Source organism: Lissotriton helveticus, chromosome 1_1 (genome assembly GCF_964261635.1).
Source record: "Lissotriton helveticus chromosome 1_1, aLisHel1.1, whole genome shotgun sequence".
Lineage (NCBI taxonomy): Eukaryota > Metazoa > Chordata > Amphibia > Caudata > Salamandridae > Lissotriton > Lissotriton helveticus.
This window is the reverse complement of record NC_136057.1, coordinates 338,661,365-338,673,580: the sequence shown is the minus strand read 5'-3', so window position 1 is coordinate 338,673,580 and position 12,216 is coordinate 338,661,365. Positions and strand designations below refer to the sequence as shown.

At 44.4% G+C, this 12,216-nt stretch overlaps 1 protein-coding gene across 1 annotated transcript in view; it reads left to right on the top strand.

Moving 5' to 3' along the window:
• LOC144806652 (V-type proton ATPase 116 kDa subunit a 4-like) overlaps nucleotides 1-12,216 on the top strand; it is a 247,625-nt gene that overhangs the window by 160,903 nt on the left and 74,506 nt on the right. Inside the window, exons 16-18 of the mRNA XM_078672994.1 lie at nucleotides 2,380-2,596; nucleotides 5,082-5,189; nucleotides 9,966-10,091. Of these exons, the coding sequence (XP_078529120.1) occupies nucleotides 2,380-2,596; nucleotides 5,082-5,189; nucleotides 9,966-10,091 (451 nt within the window). The remainder of the gene's footprint in view (nucleotides 1-2,379; nucleotides 2,597-5,081; nucleotides 5,190-9,965; nucleotides 10,092-12,216) is intronic.

Below are 12,216 nucleotides of genomic sequence, written 5' to 3'. Positions count from 1 at the left end.
TGTGGCTAGCAGCTACCAAACGTCAATCATCATTAGGGTTATTGTAAGGTTTATGTTGTTTAGCTATGTATTGCAGACTCCCTGCTATCATTTACTTTGGCATGTATATAAATGCAGGACCTCTTGCTGAGGAATGAGTGCTGCAGTTACTGTGAACCCACTAACTTGCAGAGCTCCAATAGTGTAGGAGTTGGAGAAGATGGCAGTTACCAAACTAGAGGGGTAAGAGTGAGGGGGAAAGCATGCATATGTGTGTACCTTTGTTTATGTATAAATGTATGCACAAATGTCTGTGTGTGCATGTGTTTGTGCCTGTGCCTTTGTGTCTTTCTGTGTGAAGGCATATACATTTATAGGTGTGTGATGGTTGTGTGTGTGTGTGTGTGTTTGCATGTGTGTATGTGCACATGTTTGTGCATGACTGATTGATAGCCACCCATGCGCATGGTGGATGATGGAAGTTAACTGGTTTCTACTACCTCTGGCATTGGGTACCAACTACCATTTTCTCAGTAAGGTTGCTTCCCTGGCATATGGTAGACATCCTCAGCATATTGCACGCATCCTAGGCATTATACAGTGACAATCATTGGCATAGTGTAGGTTTCCTAGGCATTATGTCATCCCTGGCTGAAATTGATGCAGTTGTGGCATACTGATGGCGTCCTAGGTATAATGAAGTCCCTGGTATAACGTTGCCTTCTTTGGCCTGGTGGTGGTCTTAGCACATCTTGCGTGTTCTTCCGTGGCATTATAAAGTGGTACTCCTTGAAATAATTGAGAGTATGGCATTTGGTGGCTCTCTTTGGCATATTGTGGGGATCCTATGCATTACTGAGGCCCAGGCATAAACCTACCCTCCTTGGCATAATGTGTTACTTCCGTGTATTATGCTGCCCGTGGCCTAAGATATCCGAAGTATTTTGGGGGTATATCTCTGTGGGCATACTAAGCATTACCGTGGACATCCATGGGTTAATGTTGGAGGTGGCATGAGGGGATCATCTTTGGAATATACTGTTCTGTGACTATTCACAAGGAATACATTCACTCCAGCAAACAAAAGAACACATAGCAGAACTCTACTTTGCAATCCATGTACAACCGGCTATCTCATCCCGCCAAGTATATGTTGCTCTCCGACATCATACTATGGTTCCTCACTCACATGTTCTCCCATGCTTGAACCAAGCACACCACACTGAAAACCTACCTTCCTAGTACCATTAATCAACACAAGGGGTGTAGAGATTGGCTTTTCTCTAATAGTTCATTCTGTTCCTTTCCGTCTCTCTGTACCTTCACTATCTGTGCATTGCACCAGGACACTCGTCGGAGTAACAGTTGCACTGTAGAAATTAACTTTACATATACATTACATTATATTTACAGAGATGTGTATGCAATGGTATGGTCAATTTCCTTTAGGGATAGGAATCTCTTGGTAGATTTGCAATTAGGCCTTTTACCACAACCCACAATAAACCCTAATCTGGTAGTCACCTGGGGAGAGGAATAAGCCAAAGTCTGTGCATCTGTTATTTAAGAACTGGATGGCTGTTGCTCTCTGAGGAGGTGATGCCTGGGGTGTGTGACTGGAAGCCACTAAGCAGCTTAATGTCTTTGGTTAACTGTGGAGTGCAGTTTGATTGAAGGAGGAATAAAATGTCACTCTCTCTGACAGTGTCTGCACCACAAAAGGAGGAGACAGGCTGTTTGGTTGTCAGACCAAACCCATTTCCCCCCCTGAGAATGAGCTATGGGGGGGAGGAGGTACCCAGGGGCAGAGTGCAGTGCACAAAAGCACTATGCATCAGGTTGAGAGTTCTGACATATACTTGTGCAGTGAGTGTGAGTGTAGAATAATAGATGAGCAATGCTCTACCCCTACAGAAAGGAGTCCTTCTTATGTTTTCATCAACTGTCCTCTTTACTTCGAGAATTAGCCTAAACTTTCATTCTTTCTTTGCATGATTGCATGTTTGTGGTATTTATAAAGTGCAAACCTAGCCAAGAGGCTGTGAAATGCTGATCAGAGTCAAAGGAAAAGGCACTGTCAGTATTTGATTGCTGGCTTTAATAGTAGAATTAGACTGCTCTTGCATTATGATATAGTGTTCTTTAAAGTAGTATCACCTCAGCTTGTTCCTATATTAGAGCAGGATTATGGAAGCCGCTATGAGGTGCGAGGATGTTGTTCCAACTCGAAAGTGCATAGATGGAGAAAACCTATTTTTTTCTTTTTTACATTTTTTCTTCTTCCGTCTGAAGGTGTCCTGGCTGTGGATGTGATGACAACTAACAGATAGTGAGCTTGTCAGCCAGATAAGCAGGGGCACCACCTATGATGACTTGTAACCCAAATTCATGTCTTTCCAGCTACTTCAAGAGAACCATCAACATTCTGCTGCAGTTCATTCCCGAGATGATCTTCATTCTCTGTCTCTTTGGGTACCTCGTCTTCATGATCATCTACAAGTGGTGCCAGTTTGACGTCCACACGTCGCAGCATGCTCCAAGCATCCTCATCCATTTCATCAACATGTTTCTCTTCAACTACAGCGACCCCACCAACGGCCCTCTGTATCCGCACCAGGTAGGGCAGATTCCAATGGAACACCATCTACAGCACCCTTTGCCCACACAAGGTATGAGAGCTGTCACTCAAGCAAATACACAATACACCCAGGCAAAATCAACCAAACAGTACTAATAAATAGAACAGCACTTCATGGCCTTCCAATCAAAATGCAGACCACAGTTACCTGTTATGCAAATAGATCACTACTTTTGATCCAAGCCTAGTAAACCTGTGGCATCCCCCAGAGTATGAAACCCTGGCTAATAAAAAAGGCACTTCACTCTTTCCCTGGCCCCAAAAGCCCCACCGCTTTGTGGAGACCGCTCAATTTAGCATGGATCACCAGGTTACCTTAGTCACAAACACAATGCACATCAACACCCTCCCCCTTTGCTTTAGATTCTGGGTGTCTGGAAGTTTAATGAGGTTTAAACCCCCAAAACAAATGACTATTTGTCTCTTCCATACACCAACTGAAAATACTATCTCACATCTCCCAGTTCATCACTAAATCACTATTTTGATCAAAACAAAACTGTAATAATATCAAGGGACTCAATGGTAATAACGAAACTGGACACAGATGACACCATGAAATCCATCTGCTAGTACACCAAACTCATAAACCTTATTCATTCCACACTGTCTGGAGCCACCTGGTCATAATCAGCCAAGTAAAAGTCAAAGCAAACTAGACAATTGCAATGTGCTAATTGTGGCACTACAATAAGGAACCCATCACTGACTGCAAGGGGCATGGCTCTGGCCTGAGCTCGAATTAGAGGAAGAGCACACATAATTCTCCTCCCTCCAGAAACATCTTCCTTGGTCAAGGATCTCCACTCAGCACCAAAACATCTACAGAGGTTCATTACTGATCCATCCAAGACAGAATCAAATGTTAACCTGTGTTCCAACACACACAAATCCACATACTGCACATCTTCTGCAAGGCAGCAGTTCTTCTGACACTAGGCTCCCGGAAGAAACAACATTGTTCTCGGCAACAAATTCAACCTAACATGCTTAAGAAATACCACAAAACCACCTGTTGCCTTAACTTCCAGATGTCTGAACAAAATCTTAAAGCCCATCCCCAGACCAAATAGCTTTTCTAAGGGGACCATACCATGAAACAGATCATGAAACACGTGCACAATAGATACATTGCAAGTGTCCAGGTGACCATGATAGCAGCCTCCCCTACTGTTCCAGGAAGATAAACATGATCATCAGTGCTGCATTGCCCTTCACTGAAACCTGCCTCATCATATCAGTTCATTGTCATTCATAGGTCTCATGGTGGTCTCAATGCCTCAACCCTATGTACAGGTCTTCACTAAAGGGCCCCAGTGACATCTCCTGTCTCTCATGGATGGGACATGCCCTGACTTTAAAGTGGCCCTCTGGTAAATGATGCAGGGTCAGATTAATATTATTTCCATTTCTCTTTACTCTGACCAGATTTAGTTAATGGACCGGTATCACTGATTTGAAAAGATAACTTTGGTTTTTGGGTACGCACACTACTCATGAGAGTGTTAATTTATCCAATTTCCGAGTATAAGTAGATGGGAACACAAGTTAATGTTTATATTTAGCTGGTGTCATCCCACTTAATAATTACAAGTATGTTGTATAAATGTACTTTTTTACACATACTTTAAACTTGAGTTCTCCATGGTTGTCAATTGTTGAAATATTTCACATATGTTTGTCCAACTACCGCATTGTACTTAGTTTAGCTGGTGGTGGTAACATTTGATTTGGCTAGTATGGAAAATGATTTCAAGGAGTTTCATGTTTGATTGTAGCCCTAATGAAGAAGGGACTGATTTGCCGTAATGACTAAACTTGTGTTGGCTTAAGACTTAACGTTGATGTGAAGTGACGTGGGCTTGTGGTTACAAGAAGCCTATGCATCTGTTCTGAAGATTGAAATCAAAAGAATTCAGGATCATTATTGAACCTAAATATTGAAATTTCTACAACTAAGGATGCTCAGGTGTTTTTTTGTTCACAACACAGGCACCCGTGCACCATGGAGCAGGGGTGCCTGCACATTGTGTACCAGTGCAAGGAGAGGACAGGAATTCTACTTAAATGTGAATTGTGGCACATTATTTTCCTCTCCCTTTCACACAGCACAGCAGGGTGTCTTGCTGTGTTGCATTGTGTGAAAGTATGATACATCTGGCCCCAAGTGTTTATCAGAGAGAAGCACACCTCACACTACACCAGGCCGTATAATTAACAGTTGTTAACACATGTGAGACAGTCATATGTGGTCTCAGTTGCAGTATTAACACTAAACCTCAATAGAGAGGGGATTCGTTCACAACAAATCACCCATTGTTCATCTTAAAGAGTCTGCCTTTTACACATGAAGCTCTAGTTCCCGGAGCCTGAAGCATTCTCATGATCACTGCTGATGCTTTATGTCTCATGGTCCTCTTTATGTTGTATCAAACTCTCCATTCTACTTTCATCCACTTTGCAGAAAGAGGTTCAGAGTTTCCTGGTGATCTTTGCTTTAATCGCTGTGCCTTGGATGCTGCTGATCAAACCCTTCGTCCTGCGAGCCAATCACCAGAAAGAACAGCGCATGGTAAGAGTGCCACTCCTATTTTTCCCACAAAACACACTTGATATCTGATGTACCTTGGGGTAGATATGCATTCACCTGCAGCCTGTGATCTGTGGCACCAGAAAGATTTAGAACTGCACAATGACAATATTGGAGGTTAAGATTCAATGGGACACGCTTCACTAATGTGTTTAATCATTGTTGACTTTTTGAAATACTATATCTGTAATGTTCTGTTATTCAACTCATTGTATAAACAATTGTTCACCCCAATTGACTTCCTAGATGTATTCGGCAGCTCTCTTTTAGACATTAATCTTAACCCTTAATATTACCATTGTGCAGTTCTTATTATTATAAAGAAGTTCGTATTAGTCCACATGAGCCACTGTTCTTTGGTTAAATACTTTACACACCCTAGGCTCTTTGTGAGTAGAGTTCCCTTGTTCCTTGTTCTTGACCAGAAAGATTTAGGGCCAGATTTAGAAGTCGGTGAAGGGGTGGAGGGGAACACACAGTCACAAACGTTCCGGATATCCTGTCTGCCATATTACAATCACGTTCTATCCGATCAAGTTCGTAATACGGCGGATACCATTTTATGTTACTTCTCGTGCTGTGAGAAAGCAGAAGTGTTTGTTGGGGGTGGGCGGTGGTCCTGCAACCGGGCAGGGAAGGAGTGGCTAGCCCAATGTTGCTGGCCCTGACTGTTTGGTCGACTCTCTGGGGCCGACCAAACCAGTCATGCGCACTCTACCATATGTAGGCTGCAGCCTCCATGGAAAAAAATGGCCTCCCCATAGATGCCTAGCTGGGCGCTATCCCCACCAATCACAATGCTGCCATTGCAGCGTTGTGGTTGCCTTACGGGAGGGGGGGGCTGCCTGCTTCCTGTGAGGAGCCTAGAAACAGAGACTACGAGGAACCGGATCGGGACGGCTAAGGTAAGTTATTTTTTAAATATAATTAAAATTAAACCTAACGCTCCACGTGAACCACTACCCGCGTGACCCCTCCCTCCTGCCTCCTCACCCGCAATTATCATGCCGGCCGCGACGGAGCAGATGGGATATCAATCACATTTGTGACAGAGTATTTCCTCCACCGACTTCTACATCAGGCCCTTAACCTGTGTTCTGAAAAACCATGGGAAGAGTAAGAATAATATTGGTAAATACATAAAGATTAATACACGAGGTAAACAAGGGAGCCTTGTCTGTGCAGATCAAGGTTTGAATGAATGGCATGTAGGCTTCTCAATGGAAAGTATGGAGAAGGGGAGTGAGTATGGCTGCATTTAGGGGTCAGCTATACTCCAAAGCAGGAAGCCAAGCCTTTTGGAATTTTTAGAGCTCTCTGTAAGTAAAGTCGTATTCGTATTCAGTCACAAAACCTTTCACAGTTCAGCATTTCTGCAAGTGAATCCTGCCTCATTCATTAGGGTACATTCCTGTTGTCTTGTTTACCAATATAGTTTATAACGCATAGTGGCTCTTTGCGTAGCTTATAAAATATGGAGAAATAAAGCAGCGAGATGATGTACCTTTGGTTTACCTATTATTGACCTTGTTAGCCCTGGTCTCAAGGTTCAGCCCTGTTTCCCACTCACTTCCAGTAGCTTCCAGCCATTATCTTTCTGGTAATCGCTGAGCAGCAAAATAGGAGTATTTTAAGGGGCTGATGTGGGACTAGGTTTCAATGATGTGGTGATGTTGTGGTGTTAATGTGGGTCATCACATTGCTACCCGTGACCCTTTGGTGATTCAATGCTCATGGTCTTGTCTGAGATCTACACAGTTAATGAGCACAAGCAGGTCCACCCTAAAGACCTGAGGTGCCACTTATAAAATCTGTCACATTTGATGAGCTGCTATCTCTTACTCCCTTAGTAAACCAGCCTGTTCTCCATAGGATCAATGTGCAGGTCTTATTTACTGCTTGTAACCATCCAACTACTAACCGCTGACATCAAGAATTATATCAGTTCAATGTAAGTGTCAAGTAAACTGTTTACCTCCCTCTTTTAACTAAAAAAACCTGAAGCAGATAACAGTGACTTTAATAATTATAGACCGGTCTGGGCTCTTCCATAGAAAGCCAACATTTTAAGAATATTGACATGATTACAAATCAACACCCTGTCTCCCTTGAGGACCGCCTACAGGGCTCTTACTGCCCCCAGATTTCCAAGCTCATTGCAGAGCCGGATAGGCAGACCAGACCCCCTTGAAGTGAGCCGCTTGGACCAGTACCCAGCAAACTCTGTGACATTAGCAGGCAGCTCACACCAGGAGCCAGTTAGGCGTTAATAACGCACTTTCCCACCATGTAAAATGTTGTCTATAACCACCCTCTTGATTAATCCAGACACATGCAACCTCAGTCGTCCAGTCGCACAGCTGTACCTCGAGGAAGGCTTGTTAGCACCATTCGGTACAGACTCCCTTAACGTACTGTAACTTTACAGCGTCAGAACGAGTGACCCAGTGAGCCAGGTTGCTTTGGCGCTAAGTTTGGCCCTTAAAATATTCTGTTCTGCAGATGAAGGGTCCGATTAAAATTCGGGTTGAGGTGTATCCCCGGTTTGAATACCACTAAACCCGTCACACCTGGCCTAGGGTTCCCCATAGTCCTACTGGGCTTAGAAGCAGCAGCCTGTGGAATCAGAGGAGGATCAGGCGGGGTTCCTCGTTCCTGAGGATTCATCAATAACTGCACACTGCTGGCTTCCACCCACATAGCACCAGTGTTCACATGTGCTTCAATGTACATACATAATTTCCTAAAAGATCTGCAGAGAGTAGGGCCTAACTTACAGTTTGACAGAGTAGGGGAACCGCGGTAAATGATAATAATAATCCTGTATTTGTAATGTGCACAGCTACCCGTAGGTTTCCCGGTGCTGGGGGCCGTCGGAAAGATTAAGCAAGCTATTGCCCAGAGTCACATGGTGCTGGGCAGACCCCTGCTGCCGGTGCCGGGGATCGAACCATGACCCCCAGCGCCCGACATCAGTCGCCCTGGCCGCTGCGCCACACCTCTCCCTATCAATAGGCGGTCGCCCTGCTCCATCAAACTTGTGGTTCCCTAGGCCTTGATCAGGTTTGAACCTGGGGAAGTGCTGAGTTTACACTGGCAGAGCCTTCACTGTCAGTGTAAACCTCTAACCATGTGACCTGTCCAACAAAGGGCCAGCAGGCCACAGTGACTGTCATCTGTCCTTGTATATGGAACCGTTTCTCTTTTTCGTGGCTCCTCATGGCGCACAAGGGCAGGGAAAATGCAGAATGGCCCAAGCACACGGATAAAGCTCACTGCATGACATTTATTTTTTGTGCAGAGAAAACAAACTTGCACGTTCTGTGTTTATTTTGTCAGGAGCAAAACGTTTGTGAAGCGGGTACTTTGAACATGGCACCCACTCAGCAAACCTTTAGTGCTGTGGAGGCAGCTCCAGCCAGACCATAGAGACACCTTGGCCTCCACCACTCTAGAAGGTTGATGGCCATCTGCTAGGGCCTAAATGATTCTGTTAGAACACTGGAATGGTGAGTGCTCCATTGAAGACAGTGGAACAGCTCTGGGTTTATAATGGCTGGTATGAAGCCGGAGCTGCAACATTCCAATGTTTGTCTTCATGTTTCGCCCTTTTACATTTAGAATATTCTACCCTAAGTGTGTGGAATGTTCTAATATCCTTTCAGGCCTTCTGCCTCATGCTGTACTGGTTGTTAAAGGTCCACCCCCTCCTTATAGGCCCAAGCTGTAGCAGCGGGCTATAAGGCTACATTAGTCTTTTTGACACACACCTTTTTTTGGGTGCAGAAATGGGGGGCTTTACTTTAAGAGGTGGTTTGGATGCAGCCTAGCTAGATACCGTTCACCGTTGTGCAATCAATCAATGAATCAGGGCTTTATATAATGCGGCTACTCACCCATGAGAGTCTCAAGACACTGAGAGGTGGGGCTGCTGATCCGTCTGCGCACAGGATTCAGTTGAAGAGCCAGGTCTTGAGATCCTTCCTGAATTGGGAGAGTGACTGGTATTGCCTGAGGTTGAGGTGCTGGATGTTACAGGTCCTGGTGACGAGGTGGAAGAAGGGTCTTCCTCTGGTGTTGCTCTTGTGGATCCGTTGGATGTTGGCCAGGGACGGTTGCGCTGAGTGCAGGTGTCTGGCTGGTACGTGGAATGAGAGGCGATGGTTCAGATCTGCTGGTCCTGTGTTGTGGGGAGCTTTGTAGGCATATGTGAAGAGCTTGAAGAGGATTCATTTGTCGACTGTAAGCCAGTGGAGTTCTCAAAGGCGTTCGTGATGTGGCTGCTGCAGGGGATGTTAAAGACCATTCTGGCTGTGGCATTTTGAATGTTCTGTAGTTTCCTGAGGAGTTTCTGGGTGACGCCGGGGTAGGCTGTGTTGCCGTTGTCGAGTCTGCTGGTGATGAGTGCACGAGTGACCATCTTTCTGGATTCTGTGAGGTTCCATCTGAATGTCTTTCAAAGCAGGTGGAGCGTGTGGAAGCAAGATGAGGATACTATATTGATCTGGGGGGAGGCAGGGGCGTGTTGCTCACAATAATTGCCAAATTTACTGGTTTTACGTTTTTGCATCCTAACCACAGCATTCCATCAGCAGGAGTTTTAAGCCAAACGTCTGTGATTTAAAAAAAATAATAAACTTTATTTTGTCTTTTGAGTAAAAAAGCATAATTTACCAATCACAATGCTTTTCAGTCAAAAAGTAAAAATCGGTGTACATTAAAATTTGAAGTGAATATCCATCTTTCTTTTTGTGACAGATACAGTCTCCACCTGATACTGAGGTCGCTTCAGAGCACGGCGAAGGTGAAGTGGTACAGTCCAATCATGCTAAACCTGCTAGCCAAGGAGATCACGGTGGTGGCCACGGAGATCATGATGGAGAGGTATAAAAAAAGCAAAAATAGAGGGAATACCTTCCAGAAGAGAAATACTACTTTGAGACAAGGAGGAATGTTTCCTTTACCTCCACCTAATGTTCAAGATGCATAAAAGGGTGAATGGATGTGCATTGATTTGCATGGACGGGTGGCTTTGGATGGATTTGTGTCTTCTCTTATTCACCTCTTCTGCGGTGGGCATGTACTGGTTGATGGGAAAAGCCGGGGTCTCAAAAGCGTCCAACAAATGTGACACCTCTCTCAAACTCTTTGATGCGAAAGAGAACCAAATGATTGTGCTCAGTTGATGAGGTCTACATTCTGCCGTTCCAAGACCAGCCATTCGAGTTGCCGTAAAACAGGATTGTAGGGCTTGCAGTCTAGGTAGCCATTCTGAAGAGCAAGGGATTCTTCTGAGAGTCTTCAGACAGTATAGATAAGAGATTGTGGAGATTGGTCTCTCTCCTAGGCAGGTCAGATAGTAGCTGAATAGGAAGACAGTGGACCATTCATATATAATAGTCTTCAACATGGAGCGGTAATGAGGTAGTCACAGGAGTTGAGGGCAAGTTGCGAGGGAGCGTGCCAGTGCTCCTCCTCTGCTTGTCTAGCAATGGACCTGGCTGAGACCGAAAGACACCAAAGCCACTCTCTGCTATAGAATAGCATATGTAAAACTGCACATGAGAACAGAGGCAAAGATGAACTGTGCACTTGTATTAATACTGTAGTCCTAGCTCACATGAATGTTGATGCCAGACAATGTTGGAGGGAGCCTACTTTCACCATGTGCAGATTTGATCCCTTGAGGCATGTGAGGTATTCTCGGATTGGCTTCTATAATAATAATAATTTGGATATGAAGAGTTTTGGGGAGAAAACCTGCACTGGGATTGCCATCTTGAATAGGCTGGCCTCCTGATGCTTCAAAGGTGGGTGCCATATTGCACATGGGGCACTGCCAGTGATTGGGCTCATGCTCCTCTGACACATAATCAGTGGTTCTCCAACTTCTGACTGGAGCGCGGGAACTGAAGGTAGGCGGAGTCGTATCCATGGTGATTTATGATAGAACTTCCATACTGCCGAACCCTAAATGACCCCAAATATCAATTCCAAAACCCTAGCTGGAATGAAACTGAGAGCGTGTTTGTTCATATTTCACAGCACTTTAAGCCTTTCTTGATAGTGTACATCTAATACTGCTTTCATTTCTGACAAACACTAGGCTGAGTAGTTAGAATCACTAGAAAGCAAGGTCAGGAAACATTGAGTATATTATGTTGAAAAGTGTTTGAAATTTAAAACATTTAATATATCTTTTTAACATATACTTATCCCTTCTACCTAACGAGGGGCGTCCATTTGTTTTACTACAACACGGCACACCCCAGTGGTGGCAGATTAGGGTAATGTCTATTCTTGTCTTGCCACAGAACCAGTTCTATAAGACAGTCACTTAGAGGAAGAACTTGTTAAGGGAGCAGACATTGTGTGTATTGTGGTACCTTTCAGAATGTAAATATTGTGAAGGGTGGTGTTCTTGCAAGGAAATGCGTTCACGGGAGGTGTAATATTTTGGGGAAGAAAGGTTTTCCTAGACGGTGAAGCTGCTGTGGAGAGTTGGGCACTCTGGAAAGCTAGGCAGTACCCTGATAGAATATCCAATCTATGGAGATGAAGAGTTTTGGGAAAGAAGGGTCTTCCTGAAAGGGACATCACTCCTAGAAGAAGCAGAGTTGATGTGAGAGAGTCTTGCTCTGGAAGGTGTAGCATTCTCACGAAATGGACATTTCTGGTGATGGTAGAGGTTAATGGAAGGAGGAGCTTTTGCCAGCGATGGAAAGTTCTTGAAATGCATATGTTAATGAAAGGAGGTGCATTACTATGGGGAAGTGTTTTCTGTGGAAAGATGGTACTGTTGAAAGTAAAAATATTCGCGGAAAAGGAGGGTTCTGAAGGTAGAGGGCATTACCTGGGTCGAGGACCACTCTCATGGGATGAATGTGAGTCCTTATTGGATAAGGATCAGTCTTAGGGGATTCGATGTTCTAGGGATGGAGTGTGTTATTGGAAGGAAAAGTATCTCTTTGAAATAGAGAGTTCTGATGATGAAGTGCCTTTTCCAAGT